Genomic DNA, 26,216 nt, shown 5'->3' with positions numbered 1-26,216 from the left:
GTTAATTAAATATGGTGGAAATTCGTTAATATGTCAAATTCATAAATTAATTTGTTTAATATGGAATAAAGAAGAAATCCCTCAACAGTGGAAAGAATCCATAATTGTTCCTGGGTTTAAAAAAGGTGATAAAATGAACTGCAATAATTACCGTGGAATTTCTCTACTCTCAACAACATATAAAATATTATCTAACATTCTTTTAACAAGACTAACCCCATATGCTAATGAAATTATAGGTGATTATCAATGTGGATTTAAACGTAACAGATCAACTACAGATCAAATTTTTCACATCAGACAGACACTTGAAAAAAAGTGGGAATATAATCAAAATGTCCATCAGCTATTCATTGATTTCAAAAAAGCATATGATTCAGTCAAAAGAGATAAATTATATAATATATTAGTAGAGTTTGGAATACCTAAGAAGCTTGTTAATATGATAAAAATATGCACCAGTGAAACAGAAAGTAAAATTCGTGTGGGTATTAATATGTCTGACAAATTTACAATTCATGATGGGTTAAAACAAGGACATGCGTTATCTCCATTGCTCTTTAATTTTGCCTTAGAATATGTTGTTAGGAAGGTAAAAGAAACTAAAGAAGGACTAAAATTAAATGGTGTGACTCAGTTGTTAGCATATGCAGATGATGTAGACTTACTGGGGGATGATGTGAATACAATTAAGAATAATGCTAAAATATTTTTCAAAACTGCTAAAGAGATAGGTTTGGAAGTTAACAAAGAGAAAACTAAATATATGCTTACAGGCCGAAACCAAGTGTTAGGTAATAATCAAAATCTAATTATTGATAACAACTCGTTTGAACCAGTTTCCAAATTCAAATACTTAGGAGTAATATTAACAAATGAAAATTACATTAAAGAGGAAATAAAAATTAGGCTTAATTCAGGAAATGCATGTTACTTCTCTCTTCATAAACTTTTGTCTTCTCGTTTAATATCTAAGAAACTAAAAGTTAAAATATACAAAACAGTAATTTTGCCTGTAGTATTATATGGATGTGAAACTTGGTCCCTTACATTAAAAGAGAAACATAAATTGAGAGTATTTGAAAATAAGATCCTTAGGAAAATCTTTGGACCTAAATGCGATGAGGAGACAGGTGAGTGGGGAAGGTTACATAATTTAGAAGTACATAATTTGTATTCATGTCCAGATATTATTAGAATAATTAAATCAAGAAGACTTAGGTGGGCAGGCCATGTGGCACGAATGGAAGAGGAAAGAGGAGTTTACAGGATTCTTGTTGGGAAACCTGATGGTAAGAGACCTGTAGGAAGGCCAAGACGAAGATGGAGGGACAACGTTGAGATGGACCTAAGGGAAATCGGTAGGGATGGAAAAGAGTATATAGAACTTGCTCAAGATAGGGAAAGATGGAAGGCCTGTGTTGCTGCAGCCATGAACCTTCGGGTTTAAGAAGGCTAGAGAGTTAGTTAGTTGGCTTCCAATGGATGGGACCAAGTTTCGCATCCATATAATACTACAGGCAAAATTACTGTCTTTTACTGCAATACAAATTTAATACAGTAAAATTACTAAGTTTGTTATATGAACCGTTACTTGAAAAAATACCTAAAGTTACTTTTGCATTACTTTATTCCAGGTAAGATACGAGGGGGTGCTGATAAGTTCTTGGCTTTGCTCTCTTCCCATCGTTTCCCATTCGCGATTCATATCTCATTTGAAAGTATGTAATATGAGTATGTTCTGCTTCAAAAATAATATCCCTCCCTTAACAGCTTCTTTCTATTTTTCAGGTTTGAAGTAGTCATGGCGGAGGCACAAGTCAGTTTCACGACGGACGGGGTGAGCCCTTGTGGCGCCATTCCATGGACTGATCCTTGGTCTCGAGATCATAGATATGTAGCCACGTTTCATCCTCAGTCACTATCTGCCCAAAAAATCCTCTTCACCAGCGCGAAACCGAGCCAAAATGGCCTCCGATGACTTCACTCTCTGCCGTTTCTGATCACTGTTCAAGCATTTCGGAACCCATTTGGCAGAAAGTTTCCTCGTGTCCAGTATATTATGTATGATGAATCCTACACGTTCCCGGGAGATGTTCATTATCTCGGCAATCTTCTTGGCTGATATTTGCCGATCCATAAGAATCATGTCATGCAGAGCATCACATGTCGCCGGATCCGTCACCGATGAAGGGCGCCACCTGGGGACCTCGTCTTCGACGCTGAAATGTTCAGTCGTGAATCGAGCTCTCCAGGTTTTTATGGTGCTGTATGAAGGATACTTATCTCCCAGTGTTTGTGACATCTCACCGTGAATGTCCTTCGCAGACTTTCCTTGGAGGCACGGAAACTTGATCACACCCCGAACCTCCGGCGTCGTGAAACTGACTTGTGCCTCAGCCATGACTACTTCAAACCTGAAAAATAGAAAGAAGCTGTTACGGGAGGAATATTATTTTTGCACCATAACATACTCATATTACACACTGTCAAATGAGATATGAATCGCGAATGGGAAACGATGGGAAGAGATCAAAGCCAGGAACTTATCAGCACCCCCTCGTATTAACTCGTAGAACGTGTATCATGCAGAGATGATATCGATCATGTAGGTATGCTGTATCTGGGTCAAAACTATGTTTCAATCCTGGCCTGGACCTGGGTGTTCTTTGTGAGTGTCCTTTCATCAATTTCATCATATCACTCATTCCTATCTTCGCGATTATACTGCAGGAGGCCTTAGAAAGAGCGCTTCGCGGTCTAACAGCAGACGTCACTCGCACACTGTTGCCGATACTCTCGTGTCGTCTGCTCCTCAGCCGAACAAACAGGCCGAGGTAGCAAGAGGCAGAGGTCATTCACCCTTCCAGAAGGGCGCAGCGAGCTAGCTGTGGCAACCGGGCTTGCTCATTCACGGACCTGATTGGTTCTCGCAGACAAACCTCCATATTGTCGTCTGTTGAAAGCCCGCGAAGCGATCTTTTTAAGGCCTCGTGGAGTATAGCCGGAAGTGGCAGACAAGCGAAGTAAAATAAACCAAACGAATCTATCAATTGGTCTCGTCTCCATCTCGAAGGAAAAGTCTCGGTTTCGTCTCCAAATGTATACAGTATAAACAACTTATATAGCGCATCACCACACAAACATTCATAGCGTATAAAGTTAATTAAGGTTGATTTGATTGATTTGGTATTTATTTAAGTCCACTTTATTCACAGTAAGGCTAATCGGGACTGGGCCTACAGTTTAAAGTGGGATCCGAACCACTATGTGCCACCACATCGAACAGTTAATTAAGGCAAACAACTTTTCTTAATGAGGTTTTTCTGTTTGGCGTCGCGTTTAAACGATAAGAGCCCTCGAAAAAATTATTTTATTTTATGCACACACACACACACACACACATAAAACAGTTAATAAATGTTGCTAACACTTTGATGGAAAATATCGCAGTAAAGAAAAGCGCCTGTTTTATTGAAACATCCTGCATATACACACAACCAACAGACTGGATTGAAAAGTAGTTTTTTTCTTGTTTCTTCCTTCAACAGCCAATACAGAATGCTGTAGAGAAGACAACTAGTTACAGTTATCGCTCGAGTGACCCTTTTTCCTTGTGATAATTAACGATAACTTATACCGCCACTACGCAAGGACGGCTTTTAAACTGCGCAGGTAAGGTGCAAGTATTTCCTGTGCAAGAGTCACACGAGTCATTGGAAAAGTGAAAGAGGCTTGGTTAGCAGGTACGTTGTTTTTATTATTGTAGTTAGAATCCTCCTAGGCAATTGTGTGTTTAATTTTTCATCAACTCCCAATTCATCTTCGTCGTCGCGAATATCCTAAAGGTAGGAAAAAAACGATGTAAAACCAAAAGTGTAAATACAAATACAAGAATTGTTGATATCAATACGACAGTACACGAACACACGTGGTAAAAAGGTGAAGATATCCCGTGTGTTCTGCACCGTGCCATGAAGACACATACGACGCTATACATTTCGTTGGCCATAGTGGGGGTGATGTGATCGGCACCATTCTCCAGCCGCATTCAAACCCCCCCCCCCTCTGCTTTCCTACCCGAATCGAAGCTTGATCACTTTGGTAGGTTTACCAGTTTACCTCAGCTTCCTATAGAAATCACGGTTTCAAGTTAGAAACAGACAAATTCATTTTACGTTTTCTACCGGTAAATATATTGTCCCTTTCCTACCTATTTTGTGTTTATCGTGAAGTTGAGGCTAAAGAATAGATACGAGTAATCAGATGAGTGAGAAAAGAAACTCCAAGATTCGAGATTCGGATAATTTTGGATTTGGGTAATTCGGAATTTACACCCTCCGTGTAGTTTCAGGTTGTAATCCGTAGAATTGAGGTTGACACTTGGCTATCTCCTCCAGGGACTGCAGTTGAAACCTACTTTCAGTTTCAGTTTCAGTTCGGCTCGGAATGAAACATTACGGTTCACTTTCAGTTCTCGAACTGAAACTGGAATGAAACCGGAGTATATATGTCCGAACCAGAACTGGAATGATCTGATGTTTTACGTCCAGTTCGGCACGGAATGAAACCATTCGGTTCATTTTCAGTTCTCGAACTGAAACTGGAATGGAACCGGAATATATATGTCCGAACCGTAACTGGAATGATCTGAGGTTATAGTTTCAGTTCGGCCCGGAATAAAACCTTTCGGTTCACTTTCAGTTCTTGAACTGAAACTGGAATGAAACCAGAATATATCTATCCGAACCGTAACTGAAATGATCTGGGGTTTTAGTTTTAGTTCGGCCCAGAATGAAACCTTTCGGTTCACTTTCAGTTCGCGAACTGAAACCGGAATGAAACCGGAGTACATATGTCCGAACCACAACTGAAATGATCTGGGGTTTTAGTTTCAGTTCGGCCCGAATGAAACCTTTCGGTTCACTTTCAGTTCTCGAACTGAAACTGGAATGAAACCGGAGCATATCTATCCGAACCGTAACTAGAATGATCTGAGGTTGTACGTCTAGTTCGGCCCGGAATGAAACCCTTCTGTTCGTTTTTAGTTCTCGAACTAAAATTGGAACGAAACCGGAGTATATCTACCCGAACTGTAATTGGATGGTCTGAACTATCACTTCCAGTTTGGCCCGGAATGAAAGTTTTCAGTTCAGTTTCAGTTCTCGAACTTAAACCGTTTCCAGACCCAAATGTTAAGGATCTGGGCGCGTTTTGCTATGTTTGAGATCGAGAAAAATACTGAGGAATTTTATACATTATTTTCATTTAAGAACTGTATCTCACATTGTACTGACAATTGTACTTTTTTGTAATTATCTGTGAAATGAAAACGAATAGTTTATATGAATCTGCCGCGTCACTTTTACCTCAGTTGATTCAGTTCAAAATGGCATCAAACAATGGGATGAAAATTAACTGTGAAAAAAAGTTACGTATCTTCATTACAGTAACCAAATTGTAGTTAATCAAACATACATTTCTGAAAGTAGCGTATGACATCACAGTACAGATAGTAGTTAAACAAATACATTTATGAAAGTAGCGTATGTCATCACAGTACAGCAACCAAATTGTAGTTAATAAAACAGATACAATTCTATGTGAGCTGTGGCTAGCTTCATAAGTGTGTCCATTTTCGCGCAAAACTACATCAATAAGATTAATACACATTAGATTTTCCTATGGCAGCAAATTTTCCAATTCATGGAAAATGGCATTTACTCTTTTGTATGTAATACATAATTTTGTTTGGTTTTCTAAATTCCTGAAAATAGAAAATTAAAATAAAATAGTGTATGTACTGTTAATTTATGAAAAATGCAATAAGCATCTATCCTCGATGGATATTTTCACACCTACAAATAACCATGGATTAAAGAAAAAGCACTTAAAAATATGCTTCACAAACTTTGGTTGATTGTAAATGATACATGTCATAATTTTGTAGTACGAGTTTCTCCTCCTCGTATGTAACATTTGCACTTTAACAGCTATTATTTAAATTTTGAATAAAAAAGGAAATTAGGTCATACATAAATCTTACAATGTTAATATTTTAAATGTCTTTCCAAACGAGAATTATGAAAAATGACAGCAAACATGTGAGCATGAAAGACAATGACTATTCACCTTCCTCCTCGACGAACTCGTAAACACTACTGGAGCTAATATAGGAACTGAAAGAATTTTCATCTTGGTTTAAGGCTGGCAAGTGCTGATCAGAACGCTTTTGGAATAAAGCATTCGTCCGCAAGACCATGAGATCATCAAGTGTTGGAGAGGAAAGGTTGTACCTCAAATCTGACATTACGAACTTCACACTTGAGAACAACCGCTCCACGCTTACCTGGGTGACTGGTGCAGCTAAAACCACCGGTGTCGGGAAAAATGCTCCCGGGAAAAGTGCGCTGTCGCAATAAAAGTGGGAAAAATGCGCCCTCCCAAGAGTAACCACAATGAAAAGTGGGAATAATGCGCCTTGCACTTGCCTTCCCCAGTTACCCATTGAAAGAAAATGTATTGTGGTTTAAGACGACAGTGTATCGATCAAACTTCTTTCGTGACCGCAGAACCAATGACCACCACTCTTGGACAATGCCGATATGAGAATTGTTTCTTGAATTGCGCTGCAGCTGTGGTGAAAAACACGATTCCAATGTAGATTTGATTAATATCTTGCATGAACAGGGTTAGTACCTGGATTTAAACAGTTTGATGGCATGACAGTCGGGTAGGAGGCCACGTGATTGGTTGGGAACGGGAATGCAATGCTATGTAAGGCACTGTTGGAAAATACATACTTCCTGTTCCCTTCCTACAGGTGGTGACGCAATAGAAACTGGACCGGACGGACGTAGTGACTAGTGAGTCACCTACTGACTATTTGAATCAACAATGTTATTTTTTTATGTTGTAACAATATTACATTTATTTTGTTATAATTGAAATCTGGGCTATAAAATATGAAAAATGACACCAAACACGACCAAGGTATACGAATTACAAACATAATGCCACTCAGAAGTAATAACTACGTATCCATATTATTATGAGCGTATTGGAAGCAATGAGTTTGTTTTGGTGTCATTTTTCACACTTATTTCATACAATTTTTAGGTATATAAAATATTGAGAATTCAGGGGGTACACAGAAATATTCAATTATGTCAAGGGGGACTCTCAGGCAAAAAAATTGAGAAACACTGCCTTAATGGCATTTCGGATCTTATCTATTTCCAAATATTCGGATCTGGCAGCCCCCAAAATACCAAATTGTTCACTACGAAGTTTTATTCCGAAACAAAGCTTAAACTGAAAGTACACGGAGGGTTATGGTGCACCAGAATGTAGCGAAACATTTCAGTTCAGGTTCGGGTGCGAACCGAAAGTGTTCACAATGAAGTTTCATTCCGGAACTGAACTGAAGGTGAAAGTACACGGAGGGTTATGGTGCACCAGAATGTAGCGAAACATTTCAGTTCAGGTTCGGGTGCGAACCAAAAGTGTTCACAATGAAGTTTCATTCCGGAACTGAACTGAAACTGAAAGTACACGGAGGGTTATGGTGCACCGGAATGTAGCGAAACATTTCAGTTCAGGTTCGGGTGCGAACCGAAAGTGTTCACAATGAAGTTTCATTCCGGAACTGAACTGAAGGTGAAAGTACACGGAGGGTTATGGTGCACCAGAATGTAGCGAAACATTTCAGTTCAGGTTCGGGTGCGAACCGAAAGTGTTCACAATGAAGTTTCATTCCGGAACTGAACTGAAACTGAAAGTACACGGAGGGTTATGGTGCACCGGAATGTAGCGAAACATTTCAGTTCAGGTTCGGGTGCGAATCAAAAGTGTTCACAATGAGGTTTCATTCCGGAACTGAACTGAAACTGAAAGTACACGGAGGGTTATGGTGCACCGGAATGTAGCGAAACATTTCAGTTCAGGTTCGGGTGCGAACCAAAAGTGTTCACAATGAGGTTTCATTCCGGAACTGAACTGAAACTGAAAGTACACGGAGGGTTATGGTGCACCGGAATGTAGCGAAACATTTCAGTTCAGGTTCGGGTGCGAATCAAAAGTGTTCACAATGAGGTTTCATTCCGGAACTGAACTGAAACTGAAAGTACACGGAGGGTTATGGTGCACCGGAATGTAGCGAAACATTTCAGTTCAGGTTCGGGTGCGAACCAAAAGTGTTCACAATGAGGTTTCATTCCGGAACTGAACTGAAACTGAAAGTACACGGAGGGTTATGGTGCACCGGAATGTAGCGAAACATTTCAGTTCAGGTTCGGGTGCGAATCAAAAGTGTTCACAATGAGGTTTCATTCCGGAACTGAACTGAAACTGAAAGTACACGGAGGGTTATGGTGCACCGGAATGTAGCGAAACATTTCAGTTCAGGTTCGGGTGCGAACCAAAAGTGTTCACAATGAGGTTTCATTCCGGAACTGAACTGAAACTGAAAGTACACGGAGGGTTATGGTGCACCGGAATGTAGCGAAACATTTCAGTTCAGGTTCGGGTGCGAACCAAAAGTGTTCACAATGAGGTTTCATTCCGGAACTGAACTGAAACTGAAAGTACACGGAGGGTTATGGTGCACCGGAATGTAGCGAAACATTTCAGTTCAGGTTCGGGTGCGAATCAAAAGTGTTCACAATGAGGTTTCATTCCGGAACTGAACTGAAACTGAAAGTACACGGAGGGTTATGGTGCACCGGAATGTAGCGAAACATTTCAGTTCAGGTTCGGGTGCGAACCAAAAGTGTTCACAATGAGGTTTCATTCCGGAACTGAACTGAAACTGAAAGTACACGGAGGGTTATGGTGCACCGGAATGTAGCGAAACATTTCAGTTCAGGTTCGGGTGCGAACCAAAAGTGTTCACAATGAGGTTTCATTCCGGAACTGAACTGAAACTGAAAGTACACGGAGGGTTATGGTGCACCGGAATGTAGCGAAACATTTCAGTTCAGGTTCGGGTGCGAACCAAAAGTGTTCACAATGAGGTTTCATTCCGGAACTGAACTGAAACTGAAAGTACACGGAGGGTTATGGTGCACCGGAATGTAGCGAAACATTTCAGTTCAGGTTCGGGTGCGAATCAAAAGTGTTCACAATGAGGTTTCATTCCGGAACTGAACTGAAACTGAAAGTACACGGAGGGTTATGGTGCACCGGAATGTAGCGAAACATTTCAGTTCAGGTTCGGGTGCGAACCAAAAGTGTTCACAATGAGGTTTCATTCCGGAACTGAACTGAAACTGAAAGTACACGGAGGGTTATGGTGCACCGGAATGTAGCGAAACATTTCAGTTCAGGTTCGGGTGCGAATCAAAAGTGTTCACAATGAGGTTTCATTCCGGAACTGAACTGAAACTGAAAGTACACGGAGGGTTATGGTGCACCGGAATGTAGCGAAACATTTCAGTTCAGGTTCGGGTGCGAACCAAAAGTGTTCACAATGAGGTTTCATTCCGGAACTGAACTGAAACTGAAAGTACACGGAGGGTTATGGTGCACCGGAATGTAGCGAAACATTTCAGTTCAGGTTCGGGTGCGAACCAAAAGTGTTCACAATGAGGTTTCATTCCGGAACTGAACTGAAACTGAAAGTACACGGAGGGTTATGGTGCACCGGAATGTAGCGAAACATTTCAGTTCAGGTTCGGGTGCGAACCAAAAGTGTTCACAATGAGGTTTCATTCCGGAACTGAACTGAAACTGAAAGTACACGGAGGGTTATGGTGCACCGGAATGTAGCGAAACATTTCAGTTCAGGTTCGGGTGCGAATCAAAAGTGTTCACAATGAGGTTTCATTCCGGAACTGAACTGAAACTGAAAGTACACGGAGGGTTATGGTGCACCGGAATGTAGCGAAACATTTCAGTTCAGGTTCGGGTGCGAACCAAAAGTGTTCACAATGAGGTTTCATTCCGGAACTGAACTGAAACTGAAAGTACACGGAGGGTTATGGTGCACCGGAATGTAGCGAAACATTTCAGTTCAGGTTCGGGTGCGAATCAAAAGTGTTCACAATGAGGTTTCATTCCGGAACTGAACTGAAACTGAAAGTACACGGAGGGTTATGGTGCACCGGAATGTAGCGAAACATTTCAGTTCAGGTTCGGGTGCGAACCAAAAGTGTTCACAATGAGGTTTCATTCCGGAACTGAACTGAAACTGAAAGTACACGGAGGGTTATGGTGCACCGGAATGTAGCGAAACATTTCAGTTCAGGTTCGGGTGCGAACCAAAAGTGTTCACAATGAGGTTTCATTCCGGAACTGAACTGAAACTGAAAGTACACGGAGGGTTATGGTGCACCGGAATGTAGCGAAACATTTCAGTTCAGGTTCGGGTGCGAACCAAAAGTGTTCACAATGAGGTTTCATTCCGGAACTGAACTGAAGGTGAAAGTACACGGAGGGTTATGGTGCACCAGAATGTAGCGAAACATTTCAGTTCAGGTTCGAGTGCGAACTATAAGTCGAACTGGAGCATGTTTCAGTTCGAGTTCAAATTCGGTTCGCAGTCCCTGATCTCCTCAGGCAATCATTCTGCCTGATAAACTTAAACACTGCTACGACAGGAGAGACGGGACGATAGAAACAAATACAATTCAAGAGAGGCTTATTCCCCCGGTCCCCTGCTAGCTACGGACTTGGAGTAGCACTAGCTGTACTGAAGATACTTTCATTCAGGGGTGCCCATCCCCATTAGGCCAATCGCGCATCCCCCCCCAAAATCATGTCATGCGTCCCCCCAAATCATATCATTCGCGGCCTTAAACCATATCGTAATCCCCACAAAATATTTAATTACGACAGCGTGTCTACCGAAAGTAACTTTTTTAGATTTACTAAACATTATAATTGATCTGCCCCTCCTCCCTAAACAGGGGTGCCATCACTAAAAACCACCCCTAAAATCGTTCATCATAATCGAGAATATAGCGTGGATCCCACTTTAAACTGTAGGTTCAGTCCCGATTAGCCTTAGAGTGCATAAAGTGGACTTAAAATACCAAATCAATAAATCAATCAATCGAGAATATTGCTTGTCTTGTAATGCCGCTTTAGTATAAAAACTTCATATTCATCTCATTAAAGCGCCAAACACACATAGTAGCAACAAATCATTGTGAGCGAAGCGAGCAAGAAAATTTTTACATCTCTTTCTTTGCAGGCTTTGAAGAATATTAATTTAATGGGGTGTCAATACTTTCTTAAGATCCCGAGATATTTAGTCTTTTCCTTTTCCAGCTTTTCCTTTGGCACATTCGGGGTCGAAAACGTGTGGATGCCTTATGGCTTTATACAGTCTCCAAAATGTAATGTTCGAACTCTCTCTCCACTACAGAAATCCCTTGACAATCTAAGATTTAACACTTTATCAAGAGATTTCTATCTCCCCCTTTAAATTTCATACTCAATCCCACCACCAAAATTTCCATGCCAATTTTAGACTTACTGTTAATATTGAGAAGTGGATATTGCCTCCTCCAAAAAATTAATTCTCAGTCTCCACACCAGAATTTCCGTAAAGACAATAGTAATACACAAGAATTGGATACCCCCTTCAATTTAATGCTCAATCACACTCTAACTAAAGTACTCGCCATAATCTAAGACCTAGAGTTGGATACTGTCCCCCCCCCAAAGTATAATTCAGAACCCACGTGTCAATTATGGCCTAATATGTATACTAACGAGTTCGATATTCCCCCCGCCCCGCCCTTTCGATAATGTCCTCATGGACGTCCGCAGGATTTTTTACAGGGAGGGGCAAGGAAGGTATTTTTTCCAGGGGGGGCAAACGAAGGCAAATTTTCCCCAAAAATAGTGTTGTTCCCTAAAAAACATTGCTTAAATTTGAATTTATGGTGTTCATGCAATAATTAACACATATTATTGTGGCTAAAATGAAATTATATGTGTAAAATACATATTTTTTGGTTGACTTTCATTTTCCAGGGGGGCCACGGCCCTTCCTTTCCCCCCTTCCGGACGCCCATGAATGTCCTAAACACTTTCATTTCTTCATCTAATGGATTAAATATGGTGCATTTAAGGTGTAAAATTTTTACATATATTTTGGAAAAGATATAAATGTTGAATTTTATATTATTTGAAGGGCAAAAATCCCCCCAAAAAATCTCGATGGCGCAACCTTCGCCATAAAACCCCCTGTGGGCAACCCTGCTTTTATTTTGTAGCCTTCTTATCACTGGACTTGGATTTTGGTAGCAGTTAATTTTACAATGGTTCTCAAGGTGTTCTGATATTCTCTCGCTCTCCTCTGATTTCAAGACAGCTAGAAAACTGGCCCTTTCTTCTCTTAAAGAAGAGCAAATACCAGAAGCTCTTCAGCGACAGACAGTAAATGCGCAGTTTGTAACTTGAAACTGTTGATTCTGCGGATTGCCACCATTTCAAGCATCAGCTTCGTCTATTTCAAATGGATGTGACAATGACTGTTAATGGAAAAAGGTAGTTGTTCTTATAAAAGCATTCGGTCCGCTGCCCCCTACCTCCAGGACAAATAAATGAATGTACGAAATTCTGAGGGGAAGAATACTGGTTAGGTTCAATTTCAAGAAACTAGGTAACACATCGTTGCGGTATGACAAGGACAAACGATCACAGCGTGTGAGAGAACAAACACTAAGCCAAACAATCGTTCCTTGTAAAGTTTTGCATGATGTAAAGACCCCTCTCTCGTGGAGAGATTTGTAATTTTCTAAGAAATGTATATGTTAGGTATATATATATGTGTGTGTGTGTGTGTGTGAAACATGTATCGTGTCCTCTCCCAATGGCGTAGTCTTAATGTCGTCGCCTTGTAATCAAGAGTCTCGCGTTAGATACATGGTGGAGGCACATATAGTGAATTGAATCCCACTTTAAACTGTAGGTCCAGTGCCAATTAGCCATTCTGTGCATAAATTTGAATTAACAACAAACTCAAAATTGATTCAGATAGAGAATTTTCAGTTAAAATACGAGCCTACCCGATAGCGTAGTGGTAAGGTCGTCCCCTTTGTATGAAGAAGTCCCTGGTTCGAGACCAGTGGTGGCACTTTGGTTTCTACTTTAAACTGTAGATCAAGTCCCGATTAGCCGACCTCCGTGGCGGATTGGTCAGCACAGAGTGCTACGACGCCATGTATCACTCATCCTCATCGTCGCGGTTAGTCAAAAATGGCAGAAAGCGACGCTAAATAACAAAACTCGAACCAAATCAAACCCAGTCTCGATTAGGCTACTTGTGCATAAAGTGGACTTAAAACGAACTTCATTTTAAAAAATGCAAACAGAAATATATCTAGGCGAGAAAATGAGAGCTTCTAGGACTTCTATGCAGTGGCGTGCCCAAGGGGGGGGGGAGTGGCCCAGTATTCCTAAAGAAAAGAACGTCAAATGTAGGAAAAGATGGCAAAATGAGGGCTGACTACCAAAAATAGTGTACGTAACCCTTCCCTTTCGAGAATCCTGGGCACGCCACTGCTTCCCAATATACATTCAGCAGTCGAAGTACCATTCGAGTAATATATGTGCTACAAAGCTGCAAACCAGAATCTATATTGGCACTTCAATTTACGTAATGGCGTGCATCTCTCCGCAGTGCAGCTGGGTACCGGCATTTCTCACCCTGTGGTTTAGGGTGTCTTGGGCGGGCAGCGGAAGAGAGACTGCACCAGCTGAACAAACAAGACTAAGATTCGAAAGAGCAATATTTATGTGAGAGAGAAGTTCGAAGCAGACCATCCTATGAAAGGTGTTGGCTATTTCTCACGGTATCTTCATCTTCGGTTTTTGTCACTTTTTCTATGGAAATAGTTTTTGTTAGTTTGTAGGTTCTTTTAAAATGTATGTTACTGTGGTGTGCTTAGCAAATGAGAATGGAGTTATACCGGGCGTTCATTTCGATCTGCAGCCGAGAGATCGGGAGAAGCGTGGCGGGCGGCGCTGACGGAGATGCCGACATTTGCGGCCTGTAATGCCCGCTTATTTTTATAGACATATGCAGACATTTATATAAATATTGCAAAACGATCATTAACCTGTGTTATAACACGCAAAAGTTCTTCTGTAATTCATCCAAGTTCTGCTCTTATATACACAAAAAAATACGCTTTAGAAACGATGTTAAGAGCCACAGATAATAAAACATTTTAATCATAGTTTTGACCAGTAACGTCCTGCTTAAGTTTATATCCTTGAAAGAGTTTTGTGCCGATGGGGATCGTTTGGAGGTTTTGAATGTGCAACACTGTATCAAGATTACGCTGTAGAAGAAACCGTTAAAAGTCAATAGTGTTCGTGAGCTTCCTTGCAATCCGAAATCTCCGAGCTCGAGTTTTTTGTTCCTTCGCGACTAGATGAAGACAGAGTTGTAAATATAGTGGCGAGCAATGTAAACCAAGAGCGTGTTAATTTCGTACTGTGCGCAAGAGTGTTATTCTTGGTTACTTGCAGTTACTTGTTTGTGTTATTGTAGTGTGTATGTGTGACGTGTCAGTGAGACGATTGGAATGCCAGCCGCAAGATTCACGTTAGAACAAAGATTTTTTTATGTATGACACGTACCTAGGTGAAAACAAACTCGTGTCGAGACGTGTGTAGGTAATTTGTACAGAAATTCCCATGCGTTTCAACTCCACACAGAGATACGGTTAGACATCTTGTCCTTAAATTACGAGAAACTGTATCGTTAAATTTTAAAACACCTAAGCAAAAACGACGGATTCTCACCGAAGCAAAACTCAATGATATTGGTGCAGCGTTAGAACGTTCTCCAAACAAACCTCTACGCCGTGTTTCACAAGAGGTGGGCGTGTCAAAATCATCGGCACATACAGTCACAAAGCTACTAAAATTAAAACCATACTCTTATAACACAGGTTAGTGCTCGTTTTGCAATATTTATATAAATGTCTGCATATGTCCATAAAAATAAGCGGGCATTACAGGCCGCAAATGTCGGCATCTCCGTCAGTGCCGCCCGCCACGCTTCTCCCGATCTCTCGGCTGCAGATCGAAATGGACGCACGGTATTACACATAGGCATCCAGGGGAAAAAAAGATCGAGAATTTGATATCTCTAGTTCAGTACAATCGCTCTTTGTGCAAACGTAGTACACCCTGGACTGCAATTTGCAGACTAGCGAGGCTCTGGCATCTGTATAATCCTCTGTAGAGCTGTGTATGTACTGAGCGTCCCTTCACGGCCTCAGTTTTACCCTGGATGAGGATATTCTAGTCCTCAGGAGTATTTTCAAATTTCCTCCTTGCAAGAAAAATTACATTCACTAAACTCTGCGAATGTATTTCGCATATTGTGAGGAAATATAAAAGATGTAACAAAATCAATTATGAGGAAACTTTCTGAAAATGTGCTTAAAATTTTGAAAAATATGATGTTTTTTTAAAAAATCTCTTCTATTTTTGCCTCTATGGCAATATGCACGGGTCTAACTGTTTCTGAGATCTATATCTAATTTAGAAACAGAGATGATTTGTGAAAAGCTTGACTTATTTTCAAAAACCCTGAAATTTTCAATTCAGAAAAGAGGCCAGTTTTTCCTATGAAACTCATTACATGAATAATCAGGGGCCTGAGAGAACAAATGTTGTAAATTTGATGGAAATCTCTCCTGTGTTTTGACATGGAATGATCCACTTTTTTTTATTCTTTTTTGCCTGAAGTATCCGTTTAACTGAAAGTGAGTAAAATTGATTCTCCGGTTGCCTTCAGGCGTGGTCAAATTGAAGGTCTTTTCCTGCGGTTTGTTTGAGGACAATAGAGAGGCCGTTTTGTTGACGGAACATCAGATGCCGTATCCAAGGAAGTGTCGTCTGAAGTCATGACAACATTTCATTGATTGAGCGGGGAATTCTGCAACAAGCGATAAAACCTACCTGCGTCAAATTACATTGTAGCAGGCAGACCTTCACCTTCTGTTCTTTTTCCATTACAATGAAAAAATATTCTCCACATAAGTACAGTATATTTGATTATTTGGGTGAGTGAGTTGGTGTTTTAAGCCCACCCTATGTACAGTAAGGCTAATCCGGACTGCGCCTACAGTTTAAAGTGGGGTCTGATCTGAACCACTATGAGCATCCACCGCGTTTCGAACCCGGAAACCCTTGATTACAAGGCGACAACCTTACCACTACGCCATCGGGGAGGCCCTTGATTATTTGGATATGCATCATCTCTTTACTTTATGAACTTGGATTTGTTTATATGTAAATTCAATGTTCCTCTTGTGGTATATTTTAATATACAGGGTGAGTCAAAAGTCAGGTTACATAGGGATTTATAGTATATCTTCAATGTGTGCACCTTGAACATCAATGCATTTGTGGACGCGACGTTTCCAGTTCTCCAGAACCTTTTGCAGAACGTTCGGCATAATCGTGTCTGCACATTGCACAATGCGTTCCTTCAGATGCTGGATGTCGAAGCTTAACTGAATACACGAGCGCCTTTAAAGTAAAAAATCCATTGGTGTCAGGTCTGGAGACCGCGGTGGACCCCCAGGAATATCACCTCCACCCTATTGTCTTTTGTCAGCATCCTTCACTCGCAGTCAGTAACTTCCTATGTAACCTGACTCTTGAATCAACCTCTATTTTATTTTATGCATAATCTTGTCTATTCATATACATTCTATTGATTCATTCATTCATTCATTCATTCATTCGGTGTATTTTACTTCGCATTTCTGTCTTTTTTGGCTTATCGCGAAGATGAGGATGAATCATGATGTGATGAAATTAATGAAGAAATATTCACAAAGATCATCCTAGCCCAGGCCGGGATTCGAACCGGGGACCCCTGGCATTCATATAAATTCGAGTGCATAATCATCCGAATTTCTGTGTCGCATCCTGACCGAAAATACTAGTTCTCAGAGTTGAAGAAAGTAACGTGTTATCGGTACTTTACAGAAAAGTAACATGTATTTTCATTTTGAAAGTAAGTCGGGCCTCCCCGATGGTGCAGTGGTAACGTCGTCGCCTTGTAATCAAGGGGTCCTGGGTTCGATACTCGGTGGAGGCACATAGTGCTTCGGATTCTACTTTATCCTGTAGGTCCAGTCCCGATTAGCCTTACAGTGCATAAAGTGGACTTAAACCACTAAATCAATCAACCAGTTTGAAAGTAATGTGTTACTTTTTCATACAACAGTCAATTCTGGCTGTAGTGAACATTCGGCTAGTCCCGAACTAAATATTATACATTACAAATTTCGTTTACAGTAAAACCTCTACTTCTGATTCAATGAACCTAAAATTAAGATGCCACGAAAAATGACCATTTTTAGCATTGTAAGTGCAGTCCTAGTTCAAAGCCAGCCTTCTTAAATGAACTTGAAGACTTGCAGAAACAGGTTTCCTGCCTGTTTTTGTTCTAGTTGATTGTGACTCAAGGTAATGATGATTGATGAAACACGTGTTCGAGGCCATGGGCAGACAGTGGTTATCTGCTCTGAGCTCGTCAGTTAAGTTAAAAGTTTTGCATTGAATTGAAACTTCAACTCAATTCATGTTAAGAAAAGGTATGTCATGTCGGTTCTAGTGAAATTCGGATATAGTGTGAATCCTTAGGGGTTCATTATAAGCGAAGTACGTACACTCCATTTAAATGCTAGTCTCTCAGCACACATGTTGATTTGATCGATTGAGTAGCTTAATTTTACTTCGCTTTTTGTGTCACTTTTGGATAATTTGCGAAGATGAGAATGAGTGATGACATGATGAATTTGGTGAATGGACACTCTCAAACATCCATGCGCAGGCCAGGGTTCGAGAATCCACGACTTTTGCGACACCGTCGTATGCGACACTAGCATTTCTAACGTCATATGCGACATTGTATGGAAAATATATTCCATGACACTTGCGACACTGTCATCTGCGACACAAAGTGTAAATAGCTTCCCTTCACACTTTATCCAGGCTTAGGACTGGCAGCATCATGGAAGCTGGTGTGTTTTTACAACCTTTATTAGTTTTCCTTCACACTGGCATCATGGAAGCTGGGTGTTTAAAAGCTGGATGTATTTATCCTTTGTCAATGACGGATTGTTTAGATCCCTCCTTGTCAGTATAGGAGCAGACTGCAATCCCTTGTCAATATAGAAATGTAGAATGATCGTTTCTCTTGTAGTTGAACCAACATTTTACTATTTTCATTCTAATTTCTGAACGTACGCCATTCTCCTCAAAAGCATTGTTAGTGCTGTGCTGCTGTTAAGGAGCAGTTCCACATGGAAATGTCGAAAACAGAGTTGTTCATCCACTGTTCAACGAAATAATCCAAAAATTTTCTCATATGTCGTGGTTTGGCGCATCTTCCATCACACACAGCCATCCGTCATCGACGTCAGCCACAGGGAGGTAAGCCAGAGCTGAACACATTCTTATACACAGCCGCACGTCTGGATCTGTTTTGTAATCGTTTGTCAGTCCCAACTCCTGCACCTTTCGCCACAAACATTGGTTAAAGTGATAATTACAATCACTGATCTGAGCCTCGGGAAATACTTTCTTCAGAGACGCTATTGCTGCTGCACGTACGTAAATGTCGCTAATTCTGGTAAACAAATTAGAAATCGTAGGGGAAAATCCAAGCAGTGTCACTTATGACGGGAAAAGTCCAGTTTTTGCCTTAGTGTCGCAAATGACGGTGTCGGAAATGTCGGAACTCCAGGGGACCCCTGGCGTCGTAGCGCGATGTGCTAACCCCTCCGCCACGGGGGCCGGCTTGGCTAACTGTGAAGATGATTTGATTTGGTTTGATTGATTTATTTTATTTTACTTCGCGTTTTCTGCCTCTTGGCTAATTTGCGAAGATGGGGATGAGTGATGAAATGATGAAATTGATGAATGGACATTCACAAACAACCATGCCCGAGCGGGATTCGAACCCGGGACCCTTGGCGTCGCAGCGCGATATGCTAATCACTCGGCCACAGGGTCCGGCAACTGTGAAGATGAGGATAAGTGATGTCATTGATGAAAGGTCACCCATGCCCATCGCAGGTCCCGGAAGGTCCCTTCACCTTCTCATACAATCATCACTCATCCTCGTCGTTGCGATTAGTCAATGGTGGCGGAGAGAAAAACGACGTGAAAAATAAATAACAAAAGTAACTAACAAAAGAGAGTCGCGGTGGTCTAGAAGTCGACTTCCGTGGCGGAGTGGTTAGCAGAACGCGCTGCGATGCCAGGGGTCCCTTGTTCGAATCCCGGTTAAGACATGGATGTTTGTGTTCGTCTGTTCTGAATGAAAAAGAGATTAATTGATATGAGTATGATGCGTGGGGAAAGCTGCCGCTTATGGTTTTTTTCCTTTATATAAAAAAAGTCGGTAAGGTGTACGACTGCCACGCGGGAGACCCAGGTTCGATTCCCGGGGTGGGTGAATTAAGGTCGGAATTTTTCTCCCAGCATAAAGCGGCTCTGGGACTCACCCAGTCTCAAATCAATAGGTACCTGGGAGGGTAACCGTGGGAGGGCGGTAAAGACGGTCGGAGCGTGGTACTGATCACATCACCCCCAAAATTGCCGAGATCGAGAATGTGTGGGGCTTTAACCCCCACATCCCCTAAATGTGTCTTCATGGCACGGTGCTATATGCACAGGGAACTTTAATCTTACCTAACAAAAGATATAGGGGAGAGGCCCCAAGCACCGGACGACACATAGCCCGGACATCAACGAGTTCTCAATAATCCCCATAGATCAGTGTTTAGAAGTAACTACATACAACTAACAGTTACTTTTTTGAGAAAATGTAACTGTAACTAGTTACTTTTAAAAGTGAGTAACTGTAACTGAGTAACTTTTTACGATAGAAGTAACGTTTTAACAGTTATTTTGCGACACTTAAATTGCTATGTAAATGTCATAAATTATTGGCGATTTAGGACTCAAAGTAAGCTGGAATTTAGTTTCTGCTGTGATATAAAAGCCCATCTCTGATACATTAATTCTTGCAAACAATACACGAAGAGTAATTCTTGCAAACAATACATGAAGAGGAAAAGAGAAAGTAGTTGTAGTAAATTTGTCTCCTGGCAGTGGTCAGTCGGTAGGCTCCAGCCAGGTGCCAGGAATTTTCAAGGTTTATCGTATGTTTCATCACTCGTTTGGTAGACCTGAATTCCAAAGGGATATATACGTAGCGTCTGCACTCCACCGCGAGAGCTTCGAACTCAAATTACGGGTGGTACGCAAATAGCTGACTGCTTTATTGCCCGTTACAATTTCGAAGTGTTTTCCAATTAAATAGAACCTAAAGGTTTTGAGGGCATACAGAACCGCTGATAGTTCTAGTTCCATGATGGACAATTTTCCTTCCCCTTTTTTGAGGGTTCTACTTGCATATGCTACAGGAAGGAAATCATTATTTGCACTTGGTTGTGTTAAAATAGCACCAAGACCTTTCAGCCTTGCTTCACTGTAAACGCGTGTTTCTTTAGAAGGGTCATAGGATAGCAAGACTGGGGCAGTTATTAAAGCGTGTTTTAAGTTTGTAAAAGCTGTTTCTTGGTCTTCCCCCCACACAAATTGTTTGCCTTTGCCCAAGAGGAACTGGAGAGGTTGGGCCTTCTCTGAAAAAGATGGGACGTATTTACGGACATATGAACATAAACCTAAAAATCGTTTAACTTGTTTTGTGGTGGAGGGAGGGGGTGCGGTAAGTCTTAATAGAGGAAATAATACGGTCACTCAAGCGTAGGCCATAACGCCCCACCATATATCCAAGGGCGAGAATCTCAAAATAACCAAATTTGCATTTCTGTGGAGAGAATTTTAATCCAGCGTTTTGTAGACACTGTAACAATTGTTCCAGTGTTGTCAACATTTCATTAAAGGTATGGCTCCAGGTAAATAAATCATCCATATAAAAGGCGAAGTTTATCACTTTGCATTCCGCTACACGCTAACTGAACTGTTCTGTTCATCGCTGCGGGAGATGTAATATGACCCTGACTTAAAACATTAAATTCAAAATGACCTAGGTTGGGAATAGAGAAGGCTGTGTACTGTTTATTGTCTTGTTAATGAAATCTGGAAAAAACCTGAACGTAGGTCTGCGCTTGAGTAGTACTGCTTTCCGCCCATGTCGTGCAAGATAGACTGAATGGAAGGCATGGTCATCGCATCGAACACAGAACGTTTGTTTAAAAAGCGACCGTCTTGAATAAAGCAGTAACTTCCGTCACGCTTTTTCACGAGAATAACTGGCGAGTTATAAGGACTTGTACTATCCTAGATTATTCCCTGTTTTTTCAAAGTCTCAATTTGTTTCTTTATCTCTGTTCGCAGATGTACCGGGATCGGATATTGCTGCTTATGGAACGGCGTAGGATCAGAAAGCTTTATCCTATGTTTGTAATTGGTGGCAAGGCCCATGTCATTCTCGGACCAACTGAAAACATTTTTGTATTTTAACAAAAGCTCTAAAAGTTGATTTTTCTCATGTTCCGCCAATTGAGGATTAATGTCAAATTTGGATATATCCACTTGTGGGATATCGTCGTTTTCTGATTCTTCCTTTGTTAAATTAAATGTTACAGAACTATTTTCTTGATCCACTGTTGCCAACTCACAAGATTCTGCGCCACCGATCCGAGTACCTTTGCAAATTACAATTCTATAATTCAAAGGGTTGGATACCCAAACAAGTTGTGTGTCAGGGTTGAGTATCGATCTTGGTACCATTATGTCAGATTTAGCCTGAAAATTTACATCCGGCTCTAGTAAAGTTAAATTATGATTTTCTGTGGGGTCTCATGCATCTACTGCACATAGGAACGAAGATATGGCCATGTGAAAATATGTAAACAAACTAACAAGTGGCCCACTTGACCGTCAGTACCACGGCATGTACAAGTATGAGATGTCGGAAGCCATGGGACAAGATGAAGATAGAACGTGTTAAAGGAAGAAAAAATACAGAAGACATCGTCAGCACCATGTATTTGACAGTGTTACAGCATAATGAAAATGACCATGACAGTACGTCGAAGAACCACTGCGTAAGAAGCGAAAACCTGTCAAAGTGTGTGTTCATACCTCCGATTTACGAGCCCCATTTGATATTATTGTTTCCCGCAAACCTCACATCGCTACTGTTTCTGGTTTCTTCGCTATTTCAGGTGGTACTTTTAGGTGCCTCACACGGTATAGTTCGTTTCGTACATGGATGTTTGTTTTTGTTCCAATGAGAATACAGAAAACAGAAAATTGGCATACGTAAAAATTGAGATGTGAATAACGGGGATACTACCGCATAGGGGTATTCCTTAAAGAAAAGTCGTTAGGGAGCCTGACTACTATGCGAGAGACCCCGGGTTCGATCCTCGGTGGGGCAGAACCGAGATTTTATTCCACCTCTTGAAGCGGATCCAGCGCCCACCCAGCGTCGCATAAAGTGGGTATCTGGAGGAAATTCTGGAGAGGGGTAAAGGATGCCAGGGACGTGGTGCTGATCAAATCATCTCCACCTTCGCCCATGATCAAAATACTATGGGGCTTTAACTCCACACTCCCTATACGCCATCATGGCGTCGCGGAAAGCACAGGAGAGCACTTTATTTTGTAATCAATATAAATATACGAAGACATATTATGTACCAGTAACATAAGTAAAATAAGGTAGGTGTGCGCAATTTCGCCACGTTGAGCTTTGAACGACCGTTACAAATTCCTGATAAGTATGATGATAACGTCTGTACTGGAAATGGATAGTATATATGTTACGGTATGTGTGGAAAAAAAAACACGTTCATGCGCTATTATTCAGGTACTTCAAAAGACAAAAGAAAAAAACCTTGCAACTGGCGAAATTGCATACACCCTGTACACAATTTTGCCACCCACTGTAAACAGAGGGGACAGGACAAACCGCGCTACAAAACAAACATATTTTCACCCCATGAATATAATGAAAAAAGTATAGATAGTAATGACATACATAATATACAGGGTGGGCCAAAAGTCCCTTACCACCCCTTGTAAAAATCGTTTTAGTGGAAATTGATGAATAACAACCATGTGTGACCACATTAGGCCTAGGGGGAAGTCATAAAGGGGGGTGCCCTTGACGGCGGCCATCTTGAAAGCCGCCATCTTGGATACAAGTCCAGTTTTGTAAATAGGAAGGTAGGCATGCGATACATGGCGAAATTGCAAGCACTTCCAATGACTACACAAATGGGGTGAAAATATCACTCTCAATGCATACGACACAACACTACACATATCATTGTAGGCAGAAAGCGTTCGTCTTCACAATGCAATACTTGCTACATAGCTTCGAACCCTCCTTGCTGGACAAAAGGACCGCACTTTGTTGCTCTCGATCTTATAACAACGCTACGTCTCGCACACACAATGACTGCCTGTCTTTTCCGTCTAGCTCCTCCCCATCAAAATGAGACAAAACACGATCAGCGTGCGCTACCTACCTATACACTAGCACCATCTGCCGACTTAGGCCGACGTGTTGGGAAATACAGGTATCTGGCAGAATTGAAAACATGGCGAAATTGCGCACACCCACCTTACATGTTAGTCTTCACAAAATATTTTATTACAATTAATGATCTATTTGTGTAATTTGGTTGCAAGAAAATTTTCAGCAGAAAGTAACTGTAAAAGTAACTTGCAGTTACTTTTGAAGTACATGCAACTTTAACTGAGTTACTTTTTAAGAGTAACTGTAACTGTAACTTTTTTAAGCAAGTAACTGTAACTGTAACTTGTTACCATTTTAAAAGTAACTTTCCGAACACTGCCATAGATGGCATAAGCTGTCCTTCAAGATGATAATTGTCTTGTACCACAGATGTTACAACCGACCATAGGCGTAGCTAGAACTTTATATTTGGGTGTGCACAAAGAAAACGAAATGAGGTCTTGTACCTTTTTAATAGCATATTTTACAACACAATCACTTGGCTCTTTATCTGCACTTATGTTTGTAAAGGAATATAAATTCACTAAATGACAGTGTTGAAAATTTCTGAATATCTGTAGTAGAAAAAATCAAATTGCATAGAAATTACACACACACAAAACGTTCATAAATGTTACAAACAAATACATCAAAATACACGTCATCTATAACGAGAGACGTCTGTCAAAAGGTACAATGTTCTTAAACTCATCGATAACTTCATTTACATCAATAGACTAAGCTTTTTCCTGTTCCACAAATAGCAAGAGCAGGGCTTCCAATCTATCCTGCTTCTGAGTTGCTCTTAATTTAGTTTTAACTTGGGTAAGCTTGAGAAAGCTCTCTCACACGTGCAGCTTGTGACAGGTATACAAGAAAGGCGCTGCAGTACAGAGTAGAATGCAGTAAATATCTTCTTTCTCCAATAACATCAAAAATCGAAAAACTACAGACACTCGTTTCATCAGCGATAATGCACACGTTTGTACCAAGTAATGACAATTTTAACTTCTTACAAACTGCCGCTTATTTTCTTTCTTATTGAAATATCTGTTTTTAATTCTATTTGATAAAGCAGCCCATTAGGGTGTGCCTAGGCACACCCGGCACACCCCGTAGCTACGCCTATGCAACCGACGCTTCAGTTTCAACAGTCGAGCGGGAACGCTGTACGAGCAAGAAGTTGTAGGTATTGTGTAAATTTGTTGGTGAATTTTTGACACCTCTAACTTCCTAACACAGGTAAGGGCTTTACAGGCAAACTATTTAATATGTTATTGTTGCATATATCACAGTTGTTATTCGCTTTATCTTAATATTGATTTTGAAACTGAAAACAAATTTCAAAGCTTTCATCAACACTGCTCTTTTTCAGTGGCGTAGCGTTATAGTACGCCCGGTGTTCCCAGTTTTAAAATTTCAAAAATGCGTAAATGCTCTAAATAATTATAAAGTTAAACTTGACTAATTTCATATATGTTTGACCTTCATGGCAATATAATAGCTATTTTTCACGATCCGCTTGCAACGCTCCAATAACAACACTCGTTCTAGCATTTTCCGGCCGGACGCCGGGCAGGATCGGAGTAAAGGACTCTCTCGTAAATTTTACGCCAGCGTACAGAGCAGAGGGCTACGGTGATTGGTTCATGTGACCCTTCCTGCCTTTTGAAGCAGACGACAGCGGTAGAATTCCTACCCAGTTCTTCACGCTCGTGCCACTCGTGCTATGTGATGCTACAATACGCAATATTGACTGACGTAACTTTACCAAACTCAAATATACCACTTCTTAATGGCCACTGCATTGTATAATTTATCACACGAACGGAGATGTGCATTAAAACTAAAAGATCAACAAAGTTTTTGTCAAATAAGTTGGTGAAGTCTTCGTGGTATAAGTTCAGCCTGTGGCTGCTCTACAACTTCACCCGCAAAACTATTCTTTTTTTATTGTTATTATTATTTCGTTAGTATATCTAACTGCTTAATATTGTGTCAATGGAAATGTTTAACATTCATTTGAAAACTCTTAACATTGAATGGTCTCTGGACAAAATTATTTTAAAATGATTATCAACATTCTCAAGATGTAATAACCAGTGGTCTGAATTACTAATCGGTACTGTTACGTCAGTTGAGTGTACGATAGTTGGATCATCCACCCACCTCCGTGTCAGAGTGTTTTACACAGCGCGCCAAGACGACAGAGGCCCCTGATTCGAATCCCGGCGTGAGCACGAGTGTTCTTTGTGAGTGTTCCTTCTTCAATATCATCACTCATATTCATATTCGCAATTAACCAAAAGTGGTACAAAAGTGAAGTAAAATAAACCAAATCAATCAGTATTTGGATCACCCACAACAATGACGTCTACTGTTGTGCAGAGGCGCTTGTGATTCAGGTAGGTTTTTTTAATTACTTGCGTCATGCAGAAAGATATACAAAAAAGGTATAAAACACCAGAGTTCAAAACATTTGTGGCATAGTGAGGCATCTAATTTTCTAGCTAAAACATACATTGATGATGTTTTATTGAAAACCCAACCGGCTTTAGGCAAATAAACAATGCCTGTGGCAACTAATGCCAAAAGTAAATTTATTAAGCAAAAACGGGCCGACCCTTCCTTCGGACTTGGCGTCCCCACCCGAAATGCCCATGCTACGCCACGTCTTTTTGCTTCCACGTGTTGCCGGTAGCCCGGACACACGATCGTCTGGTAG

At 40.8% G+C, this 26,216-nt stretch overlaps 2 protein-coding genes across 2 annotated transcripts in view; one reads left to right on the top strand and one right to left on the bottom strand.

Moving 5' to 3' along the window:
- Window positions 1-1,921: 1,921 nt before the first annotated feature.
- LOC145985807 (protein GVQW3-like) lies at window positions 1,922-2,404 on the bottom strand. The gene has a single exon (XM_083119897.1). The coding sequence runs from the start codon at window positions 2,402-2,404 to the stop codon at window positions 1,922-1,924; it is 483 nt and encodes a 160-aa protein (XP_082976023.1).
- A 1,313-nt stretch (window positions 2,405-3,717) lies between these two features.
- LOC145988781 (sodium-coupled monocarboxylate transporter 1-like) overlaps window positions 3,718-26,216 on the top strand; it is an 87,451-nt gene continuing 64,952 nt past the window's right edge. Inside the window, exon 1 of the mRNA XM_083123967.1 lies at window positions 3,718-3,746. The gene's annotated coding sequence lies outside the window, so the exon portion shown is untranslated. The remainder of the gene's footprint in view (window positions 3,747-26,216) is intronic.

The sequence above is a fragment of the Lepisma saccharinum genome, chromosome 1, assembly GCF_977018435.1.
Source record: "Lepisma saccharinum chromosome 1, izLepSacc3.1, whole genome shotgun sequence".
Lineage (NCBI taxonomy): Eukaryota > Metazoa > Arthropoda > Insecta > Zygentoma > Lepismatidae > Lepisma > Lepisma saccharinum.
This window is presented reverse-complemented; position numbering and strand designations above follow the sequence as displayed.